Below are 22,772 nucleotides of genomic sequence, written 5' to 3'. Positions count from 1 at the left end.
AGCTGTAAAAAAGCCCCTTTACAATTGACTTGTATTATATAATGGCTATAAACATGAAACAAAGACCTATTTGAAGAATTCTTGTTTTATTGATGAGTATTATTTATAAACAAAAGACCAACTTATTGAAAAGTGTGTTTAAGTGAGTCTTTTAGCCTGGTTTCAGCTCTCAAATTATTTACAAAAAGACCAATTTAAACTCGCTTAAACCCACTTCTGTTTAAAAAGGATCAACTTCTGTTGTAAAAGACTCGCTTATAAAACAAAAAGACACACTTAAACACACATACACCAACTCATAAATAAAAAGGCTCACTTTTGACACAAAAAAACTGACTCCTTACAGAAAAAAACTCGCTTAAACACACATCTTCTTAAAATAACAAACTTTAAACTCAGTTAAGCACAGTTTAGCGCACATAAAACTCGCTTTTAATAGCAAAAACCAACTTCCGCTGAGAAAAACTCAGAAAAAACACAGTTTTATGTTGGTTTAAGTGTGTTTTGGTATGAAAGTGGGTTATTATTTTGACAAGGGTTGTTAATACAGTAGACGCACGTGTATTTTTTATACACTTTAATATAATTAATCTTTTAAACAATTTAATTGATATTTGTATTACATAATTCATTTATATAAATAAACGTCTCTTTGTAAATAGTTTTTAGCAACTGATGGGAAATAACAGATGCAGCATCTGACGCGATTGAGAACACAACAAATCGGTATCGCGATTTCCGTATTATTTTTCAACTGTTGTCTAATTAAATTTCTTAATGTAAATAATCAATTTTTAAGCTTTCGTACGATGGTTACTTCTTAAATATTTAAATAAAAATGGTAAATATTTGATGATCTTAAATTGAATATCGCGTCTCGCAGCCGCTTTAATCGACCGCGGCTGCCAGTACTGTTGGTTTTAATTAACTCGGCTCAATAAATTGAATAGTTCAAATAAATAATTGAAAATAACAGAAAAAAACGCCAATGTATAAGCTTTCTAATGAATGTTATTTGTTAAATTTCTGACCAAAAATGACAGAGCAATAATATATATTTACAGTGAAGGTGACGAAATTTTTTACCCGAAACTCAGTCGCAGTTGGAAGACAAACCGTAATCACGTTGTGTTTAACTTGTCATCTCTTTTTTAATATGTTATGCATTGACATATAAATTAGATATTTAGAAAGAGCAACATTTCATCTTCCTAAAATGGGTAACATTATAAATATTGAATAACAAATGACGTGACCATCGGGATTTAAATTACCAAGGTAAACTATCATCTCGGTTAACAACGTGAAGCTATTACGCGTTATCGATAAAATCAATAATTATCTGCTTATCTGACTGGATTATCAGCCACGACAGCATATTTTCGCCGTTATTGGATTTATGCAATGAGTTGCGGATACCGTTAATACACATACCTGATGTCACGGTCTGAACTTGGTCAAGTGAGGGGAGAAGTGTTGTAGCGGCCCGGAGAGCTAACTGTGGTCACACTGCTGCGTCAAGGATCAATATACAGACAAATATGAAAAATAGTACTATATCGTTCATAAACAGATGAACTAACAAGTAATAAATAAAAATAAGTTATTTTTAAAGTTGATCAAGTCACTGAGAGGGATATCCGATGCAGATGTATCACATTCAACACAAAAATTCCGAATTGTCAGTTAAATACTGGCATGTAGCCTGTTTGCAAACTGCACGACATTATTATTTCTGACACACATAATTGATGACATCACAAAGATGGTGGTCAAAACATAGCCGGCTGGATAGATTTTCAGTGGATTTTCTCCATAAATAAAAATGGCAACGCGAAGTTTAACGGAAGTTTTCATATTGATGCGGAATAATGCACTTCAAAGTAGAAATATATTTTCGGATCATGTAAGAAATCGACAAAAGTTACAAATAATTTCCACAATATCATTACATTTCGCGACCTCAACTCGACTCTCCAAATGTATATTTGCAAAGAATAATTTGATACTTTATTAGTCCAAAAGTAGTTTAGATAATAATCAAAACCTTGTCATAAGATTGCAGACCTGCCAGACATAAAACATGTCAAAATGCCAACAAGGAAATCCACAATGCTGGACTTACAACCCTGTATTTTTATGTTCCTTAAGGATATATCACTTTCTGAAATGGTCAGAAGTGGTTGGGGTAATGTTAAAGAATAATTCCTTATATAAGCAATCTATATTAAGTTTGGAACAATATGCAGAACTAAAATAATATATACATCAGTGATACATGAGCCTGTTATAATGAAATCTTTCAAGAAGAGTAAATAATCACATGTTTTCACCTTATAAACCACTTTTCTTGGGCGTTGTAAGTCCTTATTTTCTTATTTTGTTCATAAATCCATTGACACCAGCTGGAACCTACACTACTGTAGAAGATAATGTTAGAGTATTATTAAATATAACACACTAGAAACACTGAAAAAAGGATCCTTTCTTGTAAGAAAAAATGTAAACAACTTGAGTCTAAAAATAGTAGGAAAAAGTATGATTGACCAGAAATATCAAATACAAATTTGATAGAAACTATTTGAAACAGTATAAAACATCACTTAAACAAACATATATATATATATCATTATCTATATATTATTAACATACGCTGTAAAAATAAAGGGATTTTATTAAAATGTTTTCAAAATTTCTGTATCTTTCATATTCATTTTTTATAATTATCATTTCTGGCCCACCATACTTTTTCAAGTTTACTATTTTTAGACTCAAGTTGTTTACATTTTTTCTTACAAGAAAGGATCCTTTTTTCAGTGTTTCTATTGTGCTATATTTAATAATACTCTAACATTATCTTCTACAGTAGTGTAGGTTCCAGCTGGTGTCAATGGATTTATGAACACAATAAGAAAATAAGGACTTACAACGCCCAAGAAAAAAGTGTTTTTTAAGGTGAAAACATGTGATTATTTACTATTTTTGAAAGATTTCATTACCACTGGCTCATGTATCACTGAAGTGTTTGTTATTTTAATTGTGCACATTGTTCCAAACTTTAAAATGAATGTTAATATAAGGCATTATTGTTTTACATTACCCCACCAACTTTTGACCATTTCAGAAAGTGATATGTCCTTAACTTTTCCTCATTTTGGTAATACAAACTGTACTTGTGAAATTGGTAATTTAAGTGTAAATTTACACTTAATTCACAGGTCGATTGAGAGGGCAACATGTTAATCCAAAATCTTCTAGATTTACTTATGGTCTCTATTACATAAAAAGTCAAAAAGTTAATTGGGAATTTTTGATTAGATTCGGGAGAAGAGATGCGTTAAGCCCTTGTGCACATTACCAATTAATAGCTATTCAATAATCATCCCCAAAAAGCCATGCATTCCTACTTGTAGTACATATATTTCAGACTCAATTTAGACTGCAGTGCTTTCCACAGGGCATTCAATGATTCAATGGTTCCTAGTCATAATCAGAGTCCGTGGGATGCTTGAAATTTATTGATTGGTGTATTTTTCAGTATTTGCAATTACCGGTAGTCATTCTTAAGATCAAAGGGATATCAACTTCGACAAATATTTAGAGAGCCAATTTACGATTCCCTGTTATTGACATGTATTAAATTTACCCAACTAAGGCCTGCTTAAAGGCAGAGTGTCATTATATTGAAAAAAATCAAAATTTGTCCAATGAGAGGGCACGCTTTGCATGAGCGACAGCACTCGTTGGCATTTATAAATACCTGCTGTAAAATTAGCCTAAGGCCTCAAAAATAAATGTTGTGGTTCTGGTAACATTGCCAAAATTTCTAGGTAGGGTAGGTCGATTATTTTATTTTTTTATTTTATTTTTTTATTTTCTCCAGACAAGATGCCTGTTTTTAAAAGTCATTTTATGCTGATGGCTTTCACATAAAACCTCTATGTACACCATAGAAAAGTGTTCCCATTATTGTGTAGTGATCTTCTGTGTATATTTATCATTTTAACAACTTTTTTTCCAGCCAGGTGAAATTCAACCTATGATAAAAACCAACAGAACAATCACCATGATTCCAGTTTATGCCCAAAAACTTAATTTAATACGGGTGTATAAATGTAATGAATGCAACTTGGTTAAAGAAAATATATCAACGTTATTGAATCACTTAATTGAAAGTGGTATCATGATTTGCACCTTCCATATGTTATTTTTATTACAATTGTAGAGTGAAATGAAGTTATTTGGTGCCTTATGACTCTTCAAGAAAAAAACAGCTGTGACGTCATTGATAACGACATTTTAAAAAATTGTTTTACCCTCTTGGCTTAGATACGCATAATCCCGTCTCGATTGATTCCTTAATACCTCCGTATCAACCATACTTTCTATCTATTACTGCATATACTTACTACTTTTCCCGTCGCTACTCATTACCCGATAATCCCGTATATTCCAGTTTTAAAGCAAATTCTGGTAAATTCGATAAAAGTGCCCAAGAAACACAGACATTCACCATTTTGCTTAAGTATCAAATGAATTTTGGCATTTGTTACTATTTAAAGATGTGATGAAATAACGTCCAATCGGGATAGTTTTTTTTGCACTGAACACACGTAAATCGCCTGACATGATGTTCATGTTTTATACAGCTCAAAATAGACCCACACTTTCCATGCAACGTTCTACATGTCTGAATAATTTTTAAGCGCTTTTTGTTGTGACAAAGGATAAAGCACTTTTTATTTAACACAGTCACACTAGAATGTGTTAATGTCACGTTAGTATTAAAATTTGGAAGCATGTTTCGGATTACACATTGAATAATGCTCATTTGAGAATCAATTGAAATATTTACAGTTGTGCGCAATTAATTCAACGATAATTTGTTAAAGCGCATTACGTGTCGAATAAATGTTTTGACCATATTATGCATGAAATGCACAATATCCACGAGGATTTCATCCGGTTGCCATCATCTGTCTTCTAAGTAAATGGCCGAGATTTCATCGTGGAGGTGTACACCGTAGGGACCGATGAGTGTGTTAGATAACAAAGCCAACAAACTGCCAATAAGTCACACACTTATTAAAATTACATCACTCGTCGTCTGCATGATTTTACAGCAGGCACAGGTATGACTGCTTACGAGTGTTGTCGCTCATTCAAAGTGTGCGCTCTCATTGGCCAATTACAAAGACGATCCGCCTTTAGGTGGGCTTTAGGTGAGTAAAGAGATACATGACGTAATTGACAGAGGATCATAAATCGGCTCTCACAATTTTCGGCTAAGTCGATATCGCTTTGATATTTATCCTACCGGAAAACGGTAAAAAAAGTTTAGGGTCGGCACGGTCAATAAAAACTTTAGGGTCGGCACATTTTCTTTCGTAGGGTCGATTGACCGGAACCACAACATTTATTTTTTTAGGACGAAGAGGAGTAATGTAATTGACAGAAGTGAATGGTTTTGTGACAGCTTCAGCTTGTTGGCTTTGTAACTTACAGTGTAGTTATCCTGGTAAGTCACTTAAATGACAAATGATGGCAACTGAGTGAAATCCTCATGAAAATTGGGCATTTCATGCAAAATATGGTCAGAACATTAATTCAACTCTTAAAGCGTTTTAACAAATTATTGTTGAATGCATTACACACAACTATAAATGTTTTGATTTATTCCCAAATGAGCATAATTAAATTTGTAATCTAAAATGCACTTCCGAATTTCAACGTTTATTCTAGCTTCAGATAGACAGTGCTTCATGTAATTCATGTATTTTGTTTTGTTCCTTTGTCTCAATAAAAAGAGTTAAACAATTATTCAGACATGTACAGGGTCAAGTGAAAAATGTGGATGTATTTATTGTTGTTTAAAAAGTCAAAGCGCACATGAGGTGATTTACGCTTTTTTAGATGGATAAATCCCTGTCCAGATTGGATGTTATTTAAATAGTCGCATACATGTATTAAAAAATTCATTTGATACTTAAGAAACATACTTGTATTTATGGTGTTTAAAAAAATTCCTGTGGAAAGCACAAGACTGGTGAAATTAACACATAGCCTTGCTGCAATATTTTACCTTTCAAAGGACAGAATGGCATATGAACTTGTTATGTTTTGCGCCATCATTGTTTGTAATTCCTTTTTGTGTATCCTCAACCATGAACAAAAATGAGAGATTCAAGCTTATTGGACAATTAAGTGATGTTTCACTTAGTAGCTTTTAAACAACCTGTCGGAGACTTGTAAAACCCTAGGTCCTTTTTTCACCTTCAATTACTCTGAGAGAAGCTATACTCTTCATCTAAAGTGGGTTAAAAAAACTTCCAAAATATTTATTTTTACCAATATTTACCAGGCTGCATGTAAAGTAATGGATTTACTATTATATTTTCGTTATCAAACAGTAGTGAGACACACTGAAATACTGTCTCAATAAACAAGGCATTTAGTATCTTGTTATATCTATGTTATCAGACCACATCTAGCGTTAAACTTTTTATGGGTTAACTTTATTTAACAAAATGTACGAAATATGCGTTGATCATGAGTTTTTTTTGTGGCTTTAATAGTAACATGTATTATTTATAATTTGAATAAATTGCATGGTGATATTAATTGAAGTTTATGGTACATATAGGGAATCTCAAAAAAGTATATTTTTTCTATATAATATAATATATATTTATATTATATATGATATAATAATATTGAACTATATGTTCCTAAAATATTTGAATTCACATAATGTAATTTTAGGAAGAAATTTACATAAATACCAGTATTTTCCTATGTCAATTTGTACACTGGATTTTCAGCTTGCTGATGACAGGATGGGGCTTATGACCAATGTTAATCTAGATCTTGAATCTGGATCAGTAAACACAAGATCTAATAGACTGCCTCCTGAATGGTGAGTAAAGACAGAGGGGGTTATCAAGATGGCGACGTCCATGCGGAGGCCTGTAATTTTCGCTGTTTTATACCCTTCATTAACTTGTATTATTTTTGAAATTCTGCCCGTTTTCCAGCCATATTAGCAAGAACGTTACTGGCGTTTATTTCATAGTAATATTCGCTGTATATCTGGACATAACTCGGTTCAAAATTTCTAAGCGGGATGACCTCATTAGGGCTCCATGCACTAAGAAAATTTGCGGGGAGTAAAGTCGAGATATAAAGCGAATTTACATACGAAATAAACGCTAATTTAATACATTTTTACTGATATGGCTGGAAAGTGAGCTTCGTTTAAATATTAAAAAAGAGTAATAAAGGGTATAAAACGGCGAAAAATAACTGTCTCGGCGTGGACGTCGCCATCTTGACTATCACGTGATTACCCCTTCTTAAACACGGCTTTATGGTGTTTTATTTACCTCAATTAATGTGTGATGGCCTATCAGCTGATGATGGTCAGCGATAAGAAAATCTGTACATTACCTCTGCAAAAAGGGGTTTAATGCATGTGCGTAAAGTGTCGTCCCAACGTAGCCTGTGCAGTCCGCACAGGCTAATCAGGGACGACACTTTCCGCCTAAACTAGATTATTGCTAAGAAGAGACTGTCCTTAAGTAGAAAATATCATGAAAGCAGACTGCACAGGCTTATCTGGGATGACACTTTATGCACATGCATAAAACCTCCTTTTCACAGAGCACTGTCCATATTAAAGGAATTTGTTAGCAATTTTGCAAATATAACTTTTTAAAATAATTATGCAGGTTCAAAAGATAATGGGTGCATAATATTCATATAAGTACAAAAATCACACAAGAAAAGAAAAATGGTTAAATTTTGTCTATTGATAATCATCAATCACAGTAGGAAAGACAAGAAAGCGTTACTTACACTTTTCATCATCAATTTACAAATGTGTATTACATAAATTGAGTTTAAACTACCACTCTAATTGAAAATTTCGCATGATGAAGTTTGTTGCCAGTTCAAACCCCAGTACAGGCACAATAAAAAATATATGTTTTTCTGTTTTAATAATCATTTAAAGAGAGACTATACGATTTTGTCAAATATTAATGAATTTATATAAAATGGGTAAAAATTTATTATACATATATTTCAATAAAAGTTCAAATAAAAGTTAAGAAGAACATGTGTCGAAAAATGCGAAATAAGCCATAGATATTAAGTTCTGAAATAAAAAATGGCTGACTGTCGAATTCGCCAGCATGTATATCATGCATGTACAACGTGAATCTAAATTTAGTTTAACGGTTTATAAGCTCATCTATTTTTTGAAAAAAAATTATGAGCTATTGTCTTAACCTTGGCGTCGGCGTCCATTTAAGTTTTGCGTTTAGGTACATTTTTCTCATAAAGTTTCAATGCTATTGCATTAAAACTTGGTACACTTACTTACTATCATGAGGGGACTGGGCAGGCAAAGTTAGATAATTCTGGCTTACATTTTGACAGAATTATGTGCTCTTTTTATACTTAGAAAATTGAAAATTTTGGTTAAGTTTTGTGTTTAGGTCCATTTTATTCCTTAAGTATCAAAGCTATTGCTTTTATACTTGCAACACTTACTAACTATCATAAGGGGACTGTGCAGGCAAAGTTATGTAACTCTGACTGGCATTTTGACAGAATTATGTGTCTTTATACTTAGAAAATTGAAAATTTGGTTAAGTTTTGTGTTTAGGTCCATTTTATTCCTGAAGTATCAAAGCTATTGCTTTCATACTTGCAACATTTACTAACTATCATAAGGGGACTGTGCAGGCAAAGTAATGTAACTCTGACTGGCATTTTGACGGAATTATGGGCCCTTTATTCTTGAAAATTTGGTTAAGTTGTGTGTTTTGGTCCACTACCCCTAAAGTATCATAGATATTGCTTTCAACACTCGCAAGCTATCATAAGGGGACAGTAAAGGACAAGTTGCATAACTCTGGTTGTCATTTTTACCGAATTATGGCCCTTTTTGACTTAGTAACTTTGAATATATGGTTACATTTTGTGTTTAGATCCACTTTACTTCTAAAGTATCAAGGCTATTGCTTTTGAACTTCAAATACTTTCATTCTACATGTATCATGAGGGTACTGTTCCTGGCAAGTTGAATTTTACCTTGACCTTTGAATGACCTTGACTCTCATGGTCAAATTATTAAAGTTTGCTAAAATTGCCTAACTTCTTTATTTATGATTAGATTTGTTTGATACTTTGACAAAACAACTCTTACCTGACATAACACAATAGACTCCACCCAAACCATTCCTTGTGCCCTCCCCCCATTTCCCCCCCCCCCCCCCCCCCGCATTCCCCCCCCTAATTTTTTTTTATTTTTTTTTAAGATCATCTCACGAATGACCACCACACCCTCACACTATACCCCCCCCCCAAAATTTTTTGAAACGGTTAAAAAACACAAATATTTATTTTTATTATTTTATTTTTGAAATACCGTCCAACCATCGCACCAAAGAATCCCCTCTCCCCCCCACCCCCCCCCCCCACCCCCGAATTTTTTTTTTTTTCATTTTTTTTCGCATTTTGATAGATAATGTAATAAATGTCCACACCCCCACACTATACACCCCTCTTCACTCCACCCCTCCCTCCTTTTTGATTGAAATTGAGAGTCCCTTCACCTTTAAAAAGACCTTTAAAAAGGAAATAGATGAGGGGTCTGCACCCGCAAGGCGGTGCTCTTGTTTTATTTTTAAAGATCATCTTATAAATGACCACACGCTACATGTACATTATACCTCCTCTCATCCCCCTAACCCCCCCCCCCCAAAAAAAATATTTTTTTTTCCTTTTTTTTTTTGAAAGATCGTCTAATAAATGACCACACCCCACATTATACCCCCTCTCAACCCCTCTACCCCCCTCCCCCCCTGCAAAAAGAATAAATATTTGTGCTTGTTCCCTTTTTATTTTTGAAAGATGGTCTAATAAATTATTGAATATGAACAATGTCCCCATGATGGCTTACGTTCTACTGTCAAGCACTCGAATAGTCGAGCTCGCTGTCCTCTGACAACTTTTGTTATACATGTATTACATGTGAATTTCCCATTACAATATGAGAACATTTACGAGGGAACGCAGGTTTGGCTTTGGGCAGCATCAGAAGCACGACATTGTTCTCATGAATAATCGTTATGTTATTAATAAGCAGAGCTCGAGTGAAGACGTCCTGTTCTTAACGATTCAGCAAGAAAAAAAAGTAACAAGAGCATGCACAAATGAAAGTGTTTGCGGGGTAATTCATAAGTTATAACGGTGTTTCTGGATCTTTTATCAATATCTTTAATTGGGAGCGCACTTGCCTGTGCTTTCTATTAGGTCAGAGCGTTTGCTCATAAATGTACAGATATCGTCGCGGGTAATTCACATGGAATTTATTGTCACAAAAAAAATTAAAGGGAGTATTTTGTATCTTGTTTAATCTATGTTACCATACCACATCTTGCGTTAAAATTTCGGCTATTTCTATAAGAAACACTGTTTTTTATAGGTTAAGTTTATTTTACGAAATATTTTATGAAACATTTGTTGATTTAGAGTGTTTATGGGGCTTTAACATGATTACAAATTTCTCTGACATTTACAAAAATATGAAAATCTGTGAACAAGTCCCTTTAATAAAATAAAAATTTAATTAAATGGACCATTAAATTTTATATGAGTTACGTTTTATGCATGTTGATGTAATTGGATTTTATCATGTAACAAATATTGTTGAACATACCCAGGCATTTTAGCCTATTTTCTGGTTGAAATTATATTTGTTATTACGTCTCAATACCAATAGTGTAAGGTATTTTTCCCAAACACACTCCTGCAGGTCACATTTGATGGCTGGTTTATCAAATAAAGGAGTTCAGTGTAGAAAAGTTTGAAGTTGTTAAAGCCATTTTACTATTTTTTTGTTAAGACTGATTTTTAGTGTTATCAAGAATTATTCAAATGTTATTACTAAAAAAAGTGTACCCACTTTCAAAAAAATTAACACTTACATTTCCGAATTCAAATTCAAAATCATAGTTTAAGTTAGATGAATATTGTACACAAGTAAGTGATAATTACGAGTGTTGAATATTACATGATGGTTTCGATTGGTAGTTACATACTTAAACTGTAAGGATATGTTATAATATTTAGCTTTTATGCCCCTGAATCGAAAGATCGGGGGTATATTGTTTTTGGCCTGTCTGTCATTGTATGTGTCCGTGTGTGTGTGTGTGTGTGTCCCAAAACTTTTACCAAAACTTTAAACCTTCTTCATAACTTTTGCAATATTGAAAGTAGCAACTTGATATTTGGCATGCATGTGTATCTAATGGAGCTGCACATTTTGAGTGGTGAAAGGTCAAGGTCATCCTTTAAGGTCAAAGGTCAAAAAAATTAAATAAAAAAATATAACCAAAACTTTAACCTTCTTCATAACTTTTGCAATATTGAACATAGCAACTTGATATTTGGCATGCATGTGTATCTCATGGAGCTGCACATTTCGAGTGGTGAAAGGTCAAGGTCATCCTTCAAGGTCAAAAGTCAAACAAAAAATTCAAAGCGGCGCATTAGGGGGCATTGTGTTTCTGACAAACACATCTCTTGTTTTTATCTGTGTTGATCTATATTCTTATGTATACCTTTTGTTTGCAGGGTTGATGGTGTAGAAGAAATTCAGTATGAAATGACAAGAATTAAGTTGAAAAGTGAGTACTCAACACTTACTGGGTTTGCTTTGCTGTTAGAATTTGAATCTTTTAAACCTATCATTTACAAACAAGCAGATCACATTCTATTGGTTAAACAAAGAGTCATGTTTTTATTCCTAAGATGCCAGCGAGGGGCAATAATGTTTTATCTTAGAGTTTCCAAAAATATGACATTTTATGTTAATATGCAAGCCTTCAAAATCACTATGGAGCAAGCAGAATATGATGTTTATGTAGATATTTATGACTTATATAAAGTGTTAATAAACTAGAATGACTAGAATGATAATTGTCAAGCTAAATTATAATTTGTTGCATATACTTTTATGACACATGTTATCTATCTCACTGTTCTATGAAAAGATTCTAAAAAAGAAATATGTTTAGGTGCAGCATAATGCTTAATGTTTTTGTTATGTTTATATTTGTCCATGCATGCCTACTCTTGCCTGCTCAACACAACAGTATCTTTTAAAATGCAGTTCAAATTTGATTGTTGCTTATGTTAGTTTATAGTTTAAAAACATCAATTTATGTATAAAAAGAGGTAAGTTAAGGTAATTCCAGGATCATCAATTTACCATTTGACCAGATTCAAAACTGTTACAGCTTCCACACTTCATTGCTGGAACGCAAGTTCAATCTAATACATTATGTTATATGATTGACTATGAGAGATTTGGTTAGAAAAATCTTGTTTTTATGAATAAGGTTCTGTGCACAATAATGCACAGAATTTTAACCTTCAACGCAACATGCTATATAATCAGTTACATCTAGGTGAGTTTCACCTTGTCACATTTAACGTAACCTGCTTGTTATTGTTGTAATTACCATCATCTATATGTTATATTTTTTCTCATTTATATTTATGAAAACAAAAGTTTTCAGCCTGTTCTCCCACAGATTAGTACCAATAGAATATTTTCGGTGGGACAGTGTGGAATAGATGGTGCTTTAAAGTTGATTGTTAGATTACTGTTCCCTATGATTGTCACAATATGTGGCGATATTTTACAAAATGTGTGCAAAACTTATTTCAGTGAAAGAGTTGAGCTCGCTACATGACAAACACCTGACCCGGCCTGCATTTGATGACAGTATTGACGAGGAACATTCCATTGAAATCATGACACAAGAAATTACACAGGTCATATATGTTGTGCCATATACGTTGGTTTGTTGTATATATACATTTCATAAGTTGAATGTGTAACAATTTAATCTGATAATCATAGAAATAGAAATTTTTATGGAAGAACACAAGAAGTCTTTTTGCTAAGGCACAGGGGAGCAAACTCTGTGTGTTGACCAAAAAAGGGGACAACAGTTAACAGTACTTCAGTTATAGAGCTTACATAAATACACCTAAATGCATTTTAATATGTTCCTTTTTTTCTTGTTGAAAAATATTTTTCTAGTATTAATTTTTAAGTCAGACACTTTTTAAGACTATGGGACTGATTTTAGCTTATCTGATCGCAATGTGATCATGTTGAGCTTCTGTGTTCGAATTTGTACATAATATGTTTTCAGTTGTGTTGCGACAAAAAAGACATGTGCACACATTAAAGGCCTTATGTGGAAATCATAATGAACTTTGTAAGAACATTTGTCCTAATGAAATCTTACACAATCTCAAAAATTTGACATGTTGAATCAGAAACTAGGTCACAAATAGAGAATAACAGGTTACTGCCTGATCTTTTTGTAATATATCAGGCAAGGCTTAGAATAATATAACGGTGAGGCTTGCCGGGCCATTATTTTATTCGTGCCAAGCCTGATATATTACAAAAAGATCAGGCATTAACCTGTTTTTCTGCTAATCATACCTCTATGTCCCCGAATATAATGAAATAATGAAAAAAATACCTAAAAAGCTGCAGTTTTAGCGGGAATATGACTTTTGTCGTTTGACGTGTTAATAATGACGTCATGAACATGCATGCTTAATATTTGTAAAAAAAGTTTTTTGCTGTTTGTGTTGCATTTTGTGTTTAAAATATATTACATATTGGTATCAAATTATTTGTTTTGTTGAATCTGATTCGATTTTACTAAAAATTATAACTTCATAGTTGATTCTGAGTAATATGACCATTCTACACACATGACTGATATAAGAACTTCCTGATGACCATGATATAAAAAATATATCAGGCAACACTATATCAGGCAGATATCAAAGCAATAATTGTTTTAATAAGAAAAAGGTGGTGAATACTATAATGTGCCAGAAAATCATGAAACTTGCTCAGATTTTTTTTTTAATGACATCTTGGTTGAGATTGAAAGCAGCTCCTGTCATTTATTAAACATGGCTTTTAAGCAATGGGGCATCTTTCTTTGATGGTTAATGAAACCTTGATAGTGCTCTTAAAGTCACTTCTTTTGCCCAATCTTCATAAATTTTGCTTGGAAAACGTAGCATCCAAGAGGTGGCGTAGCTTTCATTATATGGATATGGTGGACACTCTAGATGTCACTTTTTATGCCCCCGAAGGAGGGCATATAGTGACCGCACTTCCCATCTGTCTGTCCGTCTGTCTTTCCGTCACACTTTTGCGTTTAGGTTTCGAAAAATGCTCATAACTTCTATATTGCTTCAGATGTAACCTTCATATTTGGTATGCATGTGAATATGGACAAGGCCTTTCCATACGCTTAAAAATTTTGACCTTCAACTTAGGGTCCGCGTTTAGGTTTCAAAATCTGCGTTTAGGTTTCGAAAAAGCTTTTTTGGGGGGCATATGTCTTCGGATGGAGACAGCTCTTGTTTTTTCAAATCTTTATGAAATTTCCTCAGAAAATTGTTCTAATGATATCTTGGTGGAGTTAGAAAATGATTCTAGTCCATTTCCAATCTGGACCAGGGGGCTGTGCAATTTTTACCTTAGATCATATATGTTTGTTGTGAAACATTTTACATCTCTTACTTTTGTATAAAAAACATTTCATGTAAACTGATGAAATTAATTTTAGGGTTGTGGTAAAAAAAGACCATGCCTCTTGCATCTTTAACCCTTTTTTTTCCCACTCAGAAGCACAATGAAAATGGCTATGTGCAAACAGCATAAAACCAGAACAGCCTGCGAGTAACTCACAGTCTGTACAGGTTTTATGCTATATGCTGCTAATCAGTATTTAAGGGTTGGAAATTTTAATCTAGTAAGAAAGGCCTTTATTGTCCCCTACCAGTGAAACCGGAGGGGACTTATGGTTTGCACTCTGTCCGTCTGTCTGTCTGTCAGTCTGTCTGTTAGTCTGTCTGTCAGTCTGTCTGTCAGTCTGTCTGTCTGTCTGTCTGTCTGTCTGTCTGTCTGTCTGTCTGTCTGTCTGTCTGTCTGTCTGTCTGTCTGTCTGTCTGTCTGTCTGTCTGTCAGTCTTTCACACTTTTGAAACATGGATAGATGGCAATATGGAGAATATGCACGTCATTTCATTTTGTTCCTACGTCAAAAATTCCTGTTGTTATGGCAACAAATATATATATATTTTTTTTTTTTTTTTACTGACAATGGTTGAGTTTCACCGGAAGGGGACCAAATTGCTTGGCAATCTCTTGTTAAATTTAACTTTTTTAGGGACTACAATTCGTTAATACGTATCTAATGGGTAAAGGTTTAAATTTATATCATGTAATGATGAAGTGCTTATGGTCACTCCTGGTCTGGTGTGGATTGTTGTCAAATTTAGTGTCATTACCACTCTAGAGGCTCATGTTTCATCTTATTGTGATCAAACGTTGCGAGAATGATTATTTTGACACTACCAATTCCAAATTTGAATATGGATCACTGGCATCCAAAAACTTTGTCAAAGGTCAAATCTTGGTAGAACCTTGTTACTATGTAACTATAGAGCCAACTTTTATGACTCAATCTTGATGAAAACTGGTCAGAATGTTTATCTTGACAATATTAAGGCCCAGTTCAAATCTGGGTCATGTACTTCCAAAAACTAGGTCACCTGGTCAATGCTCAGAAATTTAACCACTCTATATGCGACATTTATTACTCAATCTTGACTATTTTCTCTGACAATTGGTGTGTCTTGAACTAAGGTAAGAGCTTGACGGCCATACTTGTCCTCTTGTCTTATTTTGTATTTATTTCAATATGATGAATAAATGTGTTGTAGATGTTCGCCCATTGCCAAAGGTTGATACAGCAGATAACAGCCCGTAGTAAAAGGGGAACCGATCAGGAGCGGAAACTTTCACAGAATATGCTTGCCTCCCTTGTGAGAACCATCCAGGAAATGTCAAATAACTTCAGAACGAGCCAGTCCACATACTTGAAAAGTAGTTATTGGTTGTTCTGTTGAATTCTCATAATATGAAGTTTAGACATTCCTGTATTACTAAAACCTGATTTTTGTGTTTTAAGCTAAAGAAACAGCTTGAGTTCTACATAAAATTTTATCAGTTTGAAAGGTAAACACCTTACTTTGTACTAACTTAGAATAAAATTATTGAACACGTCTTATCTTCTATTAGATTCATGATTGCAGTAATAAAGTTTAAAAGTGATTTTTTTAAAGAAAAAAACTGGCATTTTCACTACATGTGTAGATATTTGTATTAAATATTTACCGAAATAAATCTTAAATTTTACATGTTTGAGCAAAAACATCTATGTGATTGACTTAACAGAATTAATTTAATAATTATCTCAAGATTTGTAAAAAAAAAGTGTCAAAAATATATAAATATGGGTGTGGCTGAATATTAAGGGATTAACGAACAAGTTGGATATTTAACAAGTAACATTGTTTGGATGTTAATACATGACTTATAATTTATTTATAAAATATTAAAATCCGGGATGACACTTTAAACTTAAGCATTTAGCCCAGTTTTTCAAGAACATGTCTCATTTGACCCTGTTTGGTTGTTCTGCTTTCAGAGATGAGGAGTCGTCAGGAGCGGTCCCAGTTCTTTGACAATGCCATTGGGTCAGACTCAGGATTCATGCAGGAAGATGAGGTGTATGCCAGCTATGACAAGGTAGTAGGAGTCAGAGTCATAGACAGTATGTTAATGATAACGTGTCCCAGGGACCTATTTGTTTGTATAGGTCCCTGCGTGTCCTGTGAGACTTATGGCATGTTTATTGTGACAGATAAAGATCTTGCCAAAAAAAGATGATATGTAAGCATTTAGGAAGGCTTCAATAATTAAAACATTAAAAGGTATGAGATATTTTCTCATTTTTTGGCAATATTTGTTAAAGATAAATGATAATTATATAAAGAGAATAAAGGTAGTGTAGAATACAAATATATTTTTAGGAAGGCGTTGAAAAAAACATGCCAAAGAAATGCTTACTTTGGATTCTTTTTATACAATCATTTTCTGCCTATTTTTTAAATTAATTAAAAAAACTACAACAACGCTCTAAACAACAAGAAAAACAATCAATGCCGTCTCAATAATCAACCAAAATTGCCTCATGAATATTCTGCATATCCCATAGGGAGAAAATAGAGGAAAGTAAAACCTTGGAATGTTAATTTTGCAATTAGTGGAAATATATGAGCCTCTTTCTGGACTATCTGGTCTTAATGCATGTGTGTTAAGTGTTGGTCCAGATTAATATGCACAGGCTGCATAGGCTAATCCATAACAACATTTTCCGCCTATAGTGAATTTTTGTTTAGAATTGACTACTTAATACTAAAGATTCTGTACAAGTGGAAATTGTCGTCTCTTTTTAGCCTTTGCGTATTTCATAGGCTAATGTGGGACGGCACTTTCACTTATGCATTAAGCCCAGTTTTCTCAGAACACTGCTCATATGTATATGTGTATATTGTAATCTAATTTTGAGCATGTCTTGCAGGGTTTCTCACAAGAGCAGGTGAGTCTGGTGGCAGACAACACGACGGCCGTGCAGCAGAGAGACAAGGAGATCGCAAACATAGTACGCTCCATACAGGATCTCAACGACATCTTCAAGGACCTCTCCCAGATGGTGGTAGATCAGGTAACACTTCAGTGGACTCCCTGGCCATTGCTTACACGCCTTAGTTTGCGAAACGCATGTTAGATACGGTCACCTAATATTGATGGGCTCGCTAGCTCAGTTGGTAAACCTCTGGAATACAAATTAGATGATTGTGTTTTTTTATCGGCAGTCTGGTCATATAATTTATGTGGCAATATGTCATGAAATCCTTTCAACAGCCACTCCCTCTACCTCTGATTCAAGTTGGGAAGTTGTTCGTTACTGGCTTAAAAGCCCTATAAAGGTGACAAATCCAATTATTATGCATATAAACTTGCCTAATTTTTACCGGATTTCAGTTACTCTTGCATAAAAAATGCTAATAACACAGCTGAGGTGCAACGTTGTCAAGAAGAATTGAAGATATACCGGGCTACCCGTTTCATAATTGGAAGAAATGTTTACAACTTTGCAACTAACGTGATGTGTAGACCCAAAGCGGTGACGTATGCTAAAAATAGCCAAAAGAACATTCACTTTTAATTCTATTTAAAACAACTTATTTACCAGCAAAAAAGTAACCAATTAGATCACTACAAACGTTTTGACCATTATTAGAAGAGACATACTTTGTGAGTGATACCGGAAAACATTGAAAATCAACGATATATTTTTGGTGACCTGAGTCACTTTCACTTTCACTTTTCCGAGTAAACAGCGATGTAAATAAACTGATTGTTTGTAAACACAATTGACTTGGAGGACACTGTATTTTGAGCTGAAAACAAGTTGTATTGCTCATATTTTTATGGTAATGTCCAATAGCATATACATATTGTTTTTTGATAACTTTTATATATAAAATACGAAAAAAATATTTAAAAATCGGTAAATAATTACGGATCTTCACCTTTATAGAGCCTTTAAGTATGGGTATGCTTTCACATACTGTACAACCATTTATTTATGTCAGCACGAAATATTATCCGTTTTTAAAGAGAAGACTGTTTTGTCAGTTCTTAAATTGCCAATGTCTGATGTTGAAAAAAATGGGTCAGTCAATATCCAATTTGTTTGTACCACATGTCTGCGATAAATCGCGATTTTGCGGTTGCGACAAATTGTGGTGGGGAAAAAGAAGGACACTTGCGAGTCCAGTTTTTCACATGCCAATTAAATAGTCTTTTGTTATCAGGTGATAGTAATGGGCCCTTATTATTATATGCCATTGACAAGTTCACTGTTATGATTAACGGATTAGCGGGACCGAATAACTCTAAACGTGTGTTTGAAACAATTAAGCCAATTGCCAATTAGTCAATACCCTTGAAAAACACAGTACACACAATGGGCAATAAAATTGTTAACAGTTAGCACTAATCATTACTATTCTACCTAAATGAAGTCAACGCATTCCATACAACTTGCGCTTTTTTGTATCACACTTGAGGCTCCGCCTCTCGTGAGATACGTCGTCACACAAGTCACTCGACTGATACAAACACACGGAACAATTGACTAGCTTAATATTCCGCATGATCTTTATACAACCCATGCTCTGGGAAGACGTAACCTAATGCATGTGCAAAAGTGTGGACCCAGATAAGCCTGTGAGTCCACAAAGGCTTGTCAGGGTTTGTGGTTTATTTTAATTAAACATTGTCTTTTCTTAGCAAAAATCCAGTTTAGGCAGAAAGTGTCATCCCTAGTAATTAGCCTGGGAAGATGCATATGCTAATCTGGGAAGACACTTTACACACATGAATTAAGCCCCATTTTTCCAGAGCAAGGGCCATAAGTAATGCAGTCCTTGAATGATCATGTATTTTCCAGGGTACAATACTGGACCGAATAGACTACAACATAGAGCATGCATCGGTGCAGGTAGAGAAAGGCCTACAACAACTGCAGAAGGCTGAAAAGTATCAGAAAAAGAACAGAAAGATGTACTTTATTTTTATACTCGCGCTGGTGATAATTGTACTTATTGTGATTCTGATCGGTGTCAAGAGTTAGCATTGAATGAAGTTTTAGGTAATATAAATTTATGTTAATTTATTGAATGACTGGTTTTATGAATGTAAAGGAAGTATAGTTTCATCTCTGAAGAGGCAGATTGTCATATATGACACATAGTGATGCCAATGACACCATGTTGTATACAAGAGATGATTTATGAATGAACATATGAGTCGTGTTCTGGGAAAACTGGGCATAATGCATGTGTCTAAAGTGTCATCCCAGATTAGCCTGTGCAATCCGCACAGGCTAATCAGGGCGACACTTTCCGCTTGTATGACATTTGTTAAAATAGAGTCTCTTCATAGCAATAAGCTAGTTTACGCGGCATTGTGCCCAGTTTTCTCAGAACACAACTCAAATGTTATGATGAAGATCAGATGTTTCCATGTTGATACGGATCTTCTTAATATTTTGAAAATCAAAAACTACTTTCTTTTGTATGAAGTTCTTGCTTCATCCAAATCCACAGTACATAGTCCATTGTCACTACATAATTTACTGTGCGGAAAAAAGGTGGCTACATTTTGTTTTCATAAAAACTAGTATTGGTGAGCCAACTTAGATCCTCTCAAATACGACTTTTTTAATACTTATAATCTTTGACTATGGTTTGGTAAGCAATGATCTTTTATTCAATTAATTGAAATTATAAAAAACGTCACAGTGAATGTGACAATTCAAAACCCCATAGTCAGTTAAGAGGCATAGTGTTTTTGATATTAATGTGGGTTCTTACAATAGGCACCATGTTTAATAATGTGAACTTTATTTAAGGCAAAAGGAAATTGAAAGAAATACTTCATAACTGTTCTTTCGAAATATCTTACTAGAAGGGTTATATTGAAAACACTGTTGTACATTATTCATTTTAATGTTTGTTTAGCTCATTGTTAGCTATTGTGATTGTCTTTTCACTTATGTGTTTTGTCTTTCATTCATTGTAAAGTTTTTATGCCTGCGTCATCTACTTATGCCAGTAGGATTATAACGATTAACCTGTCTGTTATTGAGTTCATCTGCGTGTTGTATAACATAAATACTGCCTGCTACAAAGCTCTGGTACTTGCTGGATGTTATATTTTAGCACTCTCATCACAACCACATCGACTCACCTCGATAAAATTTTGACATTCACCTTACTTTTGTCTAATTTTGATGGTTCAAGTTGTTGGTTGGTTAACTCAAAATAACGCATTTTGTCTAACATCAATACAGCATTCTACACCCATTGATACTTGCATGGATGTTATATATGAACACTATAAATACACCTCATGTTTACCCTGACATTCATCTTCTTTAGGACTTAGACCAATTCATAAGGTCCAAACCCTTTCCCACTGAGAAGCGAAGTGAAAATGGCTATGTGCAAACAGCATAAAACCAGAAGAGCCTGCGAGTAACTCCCAGTCTGTTCAGGTTTTATGTTGTTTGTTCCTCAACAGTATCTTAGGGTTGGAAATAAAGCCTTTCAAACTTGAATGTATTAAGAAAGAACTTAAATAGAATTTCATTTTCTTTTGTTAACCAAAAACTTTGCTTTTATTCTAACATCAGTAATGCTTCCCACAAAGCTTTCATAGTCACATGGATGATTTTTTTTTACACTTTCCATCCGCCCCCATCACCTGACCTCAAGTTGACCTTGAGATTGATCTTCTTTCAGACTCATTCCAGATACTTGGATAACCCAAATGACTCATTTACTGTAACCTCAAAAAGTTTTCTACAAAGCTTTGATATGTGCATGGATGTTATGTGAACACTCTCAACTCACTTCATTTTGACCTTGGAATTGAGCTACTTTTGGACGTAAAATAATTGAGAAGGTCAACATTCTTTGTGAACCTTTATTGGCTGTTAAATTAACATTATACAACTTATTCTTAAAAGCTTTGATACTTCCATCAAACACTCACATCACTTGACCTCATTTTGACCTTGACATTTAACTAATAATGGACTAAGATATAAACATATGGGCCAATGAATTGATACTGATCAGCTTTTATTGCACACAGGGTCTTGTACTTTTTGTTAATACTCTGAAGACAACATCATTTGCCCAATCTTCATGAAATTTGCCTATGATGGTAGAATGGATGAGTTTGAAACTGAGTCATACGGTGTGCCAATTGTGGTCATTAAAAAAAATGCTTGTGAAAAATCTTAGAGGCCATACTTGTTTGTGCAATCAACCTCACACGTTAGTGTCACATTGGGCTGTGAGTCTCTTAAGCTTTTTTCACAAAGGCAACTTAATGAGATAGCTTTGGACACATAAGATGCATTTTTTAACCAGGTTTTCCGAAGGAAAAAACTGGTTATTAGATTGGCGAATGCGGGCGGGCTGGCTGGCGGGCGGGCGGAACAAGCTTGTCCGAGCCATAACTATGTCGTTCATTGTCAGATTTTAAAATCATTTGGCACATTTGTTCACCATCATTGGACGGTGTGTCGCGCGAAATAATTATGTCGATATCTCCAAGGTCAAGGTCACACTTTGAGTTCAAAGGTCAAAAATGGCCATAAATGAGCTTGTCCTGGCCATAACTATGTCATTCATTGTGAGATTTTAAAATCATTTGGCACATTTGTTCACCATCATGGGACGGTGTGTCGCACGAAAGAATCACGTCAATATCTCCAATGTCAAGGTCGCCACGACTAAAAATAGATTTAAAAAAAAAAAAAAACTTACAAAGGGGGTTAATTTTGTTTGTTCATTTCAAAAGTTCAGTTTGAGTTTTCTCCCTTTATCAGATTTTTTTTTCACAATGAAAACCTGGTTTTGTGACAATTTTGTCCCTTGTTTCCCTATAGATGTGTGACCTATGGCATTATGAGCCTATTGTTTATTAATTGATTTTACTTGGTGTGTGTATATTGGCAGTATTATAATTATTGTCATCAAACACATGTTGTAGCACTTATGTTAATTTACACAATGCTGGTCATTGTTTATATTTCTCATATACTGTAAATTTGTCCTTATTGGTCAATATACAATACAATGGTATATATATTGTCCCATTTATAAGGACATGATTATAATTGATTCATCTTATAATTGTATGTGAAATCAATAAAACCATAGATT

The 22,772-nt window shown here is 34.0% G+C and overlaps 1 protein-coding gene across 1 annotated transcript; it reads left to right on the top strand.

Annotated features, from left to right (window-relative positions):
- The first annotated feature begins 645 nt into the window (after positions 1 to 645).
- On the top strand, positions 646 to 22,411 carry LOC127844128 (syntaxin-16-like). Its single transcript, XM_052374142.1, has 8 exons — positions 646 to 1,906; positions 6,822 to 6,916; positions 11,644 to 11,696; positions 12,743 to 12,849; positions 15,843 to 16,005; positions 16,610 to 16,710; positions 17,546 to 17,689; positions 19,484 to 22,411. Exons 1-8 carry the CDS (start codon positions 1,826 to 1,828, stop codon positions 19,664 to 19,666), a joined length of 927 nt encoding a protein of 308 aa, XP_052230102.1. The 5' UTR covers positions 646 to 1,825; the 3' UTR covers positions 19,667 to 22,411.
- Positions 22,412 to 22,772: the final 361 nt, after the last annotated feature.

Source organism: Dreissena polymorpha, chromosome 9 (genome assembly GCF_020536995.1).
Source record: "Dreissena polymorpha isolate Duluth1 chromosome 9, UMN_Dpol_1.0, whole genome shotgun sequence".
Classification (NCBI taxonomy): Eukaryota; Metazoa; Mollusca; class Bivalvia; order Myida; family Dreissenidae; genus Dreissena; species Dreissena polymorpha.
Note: the sequence above shows the minus strand (reverse complement) of the source record. Positions and strands in the feature narration are given on the sequence as shown.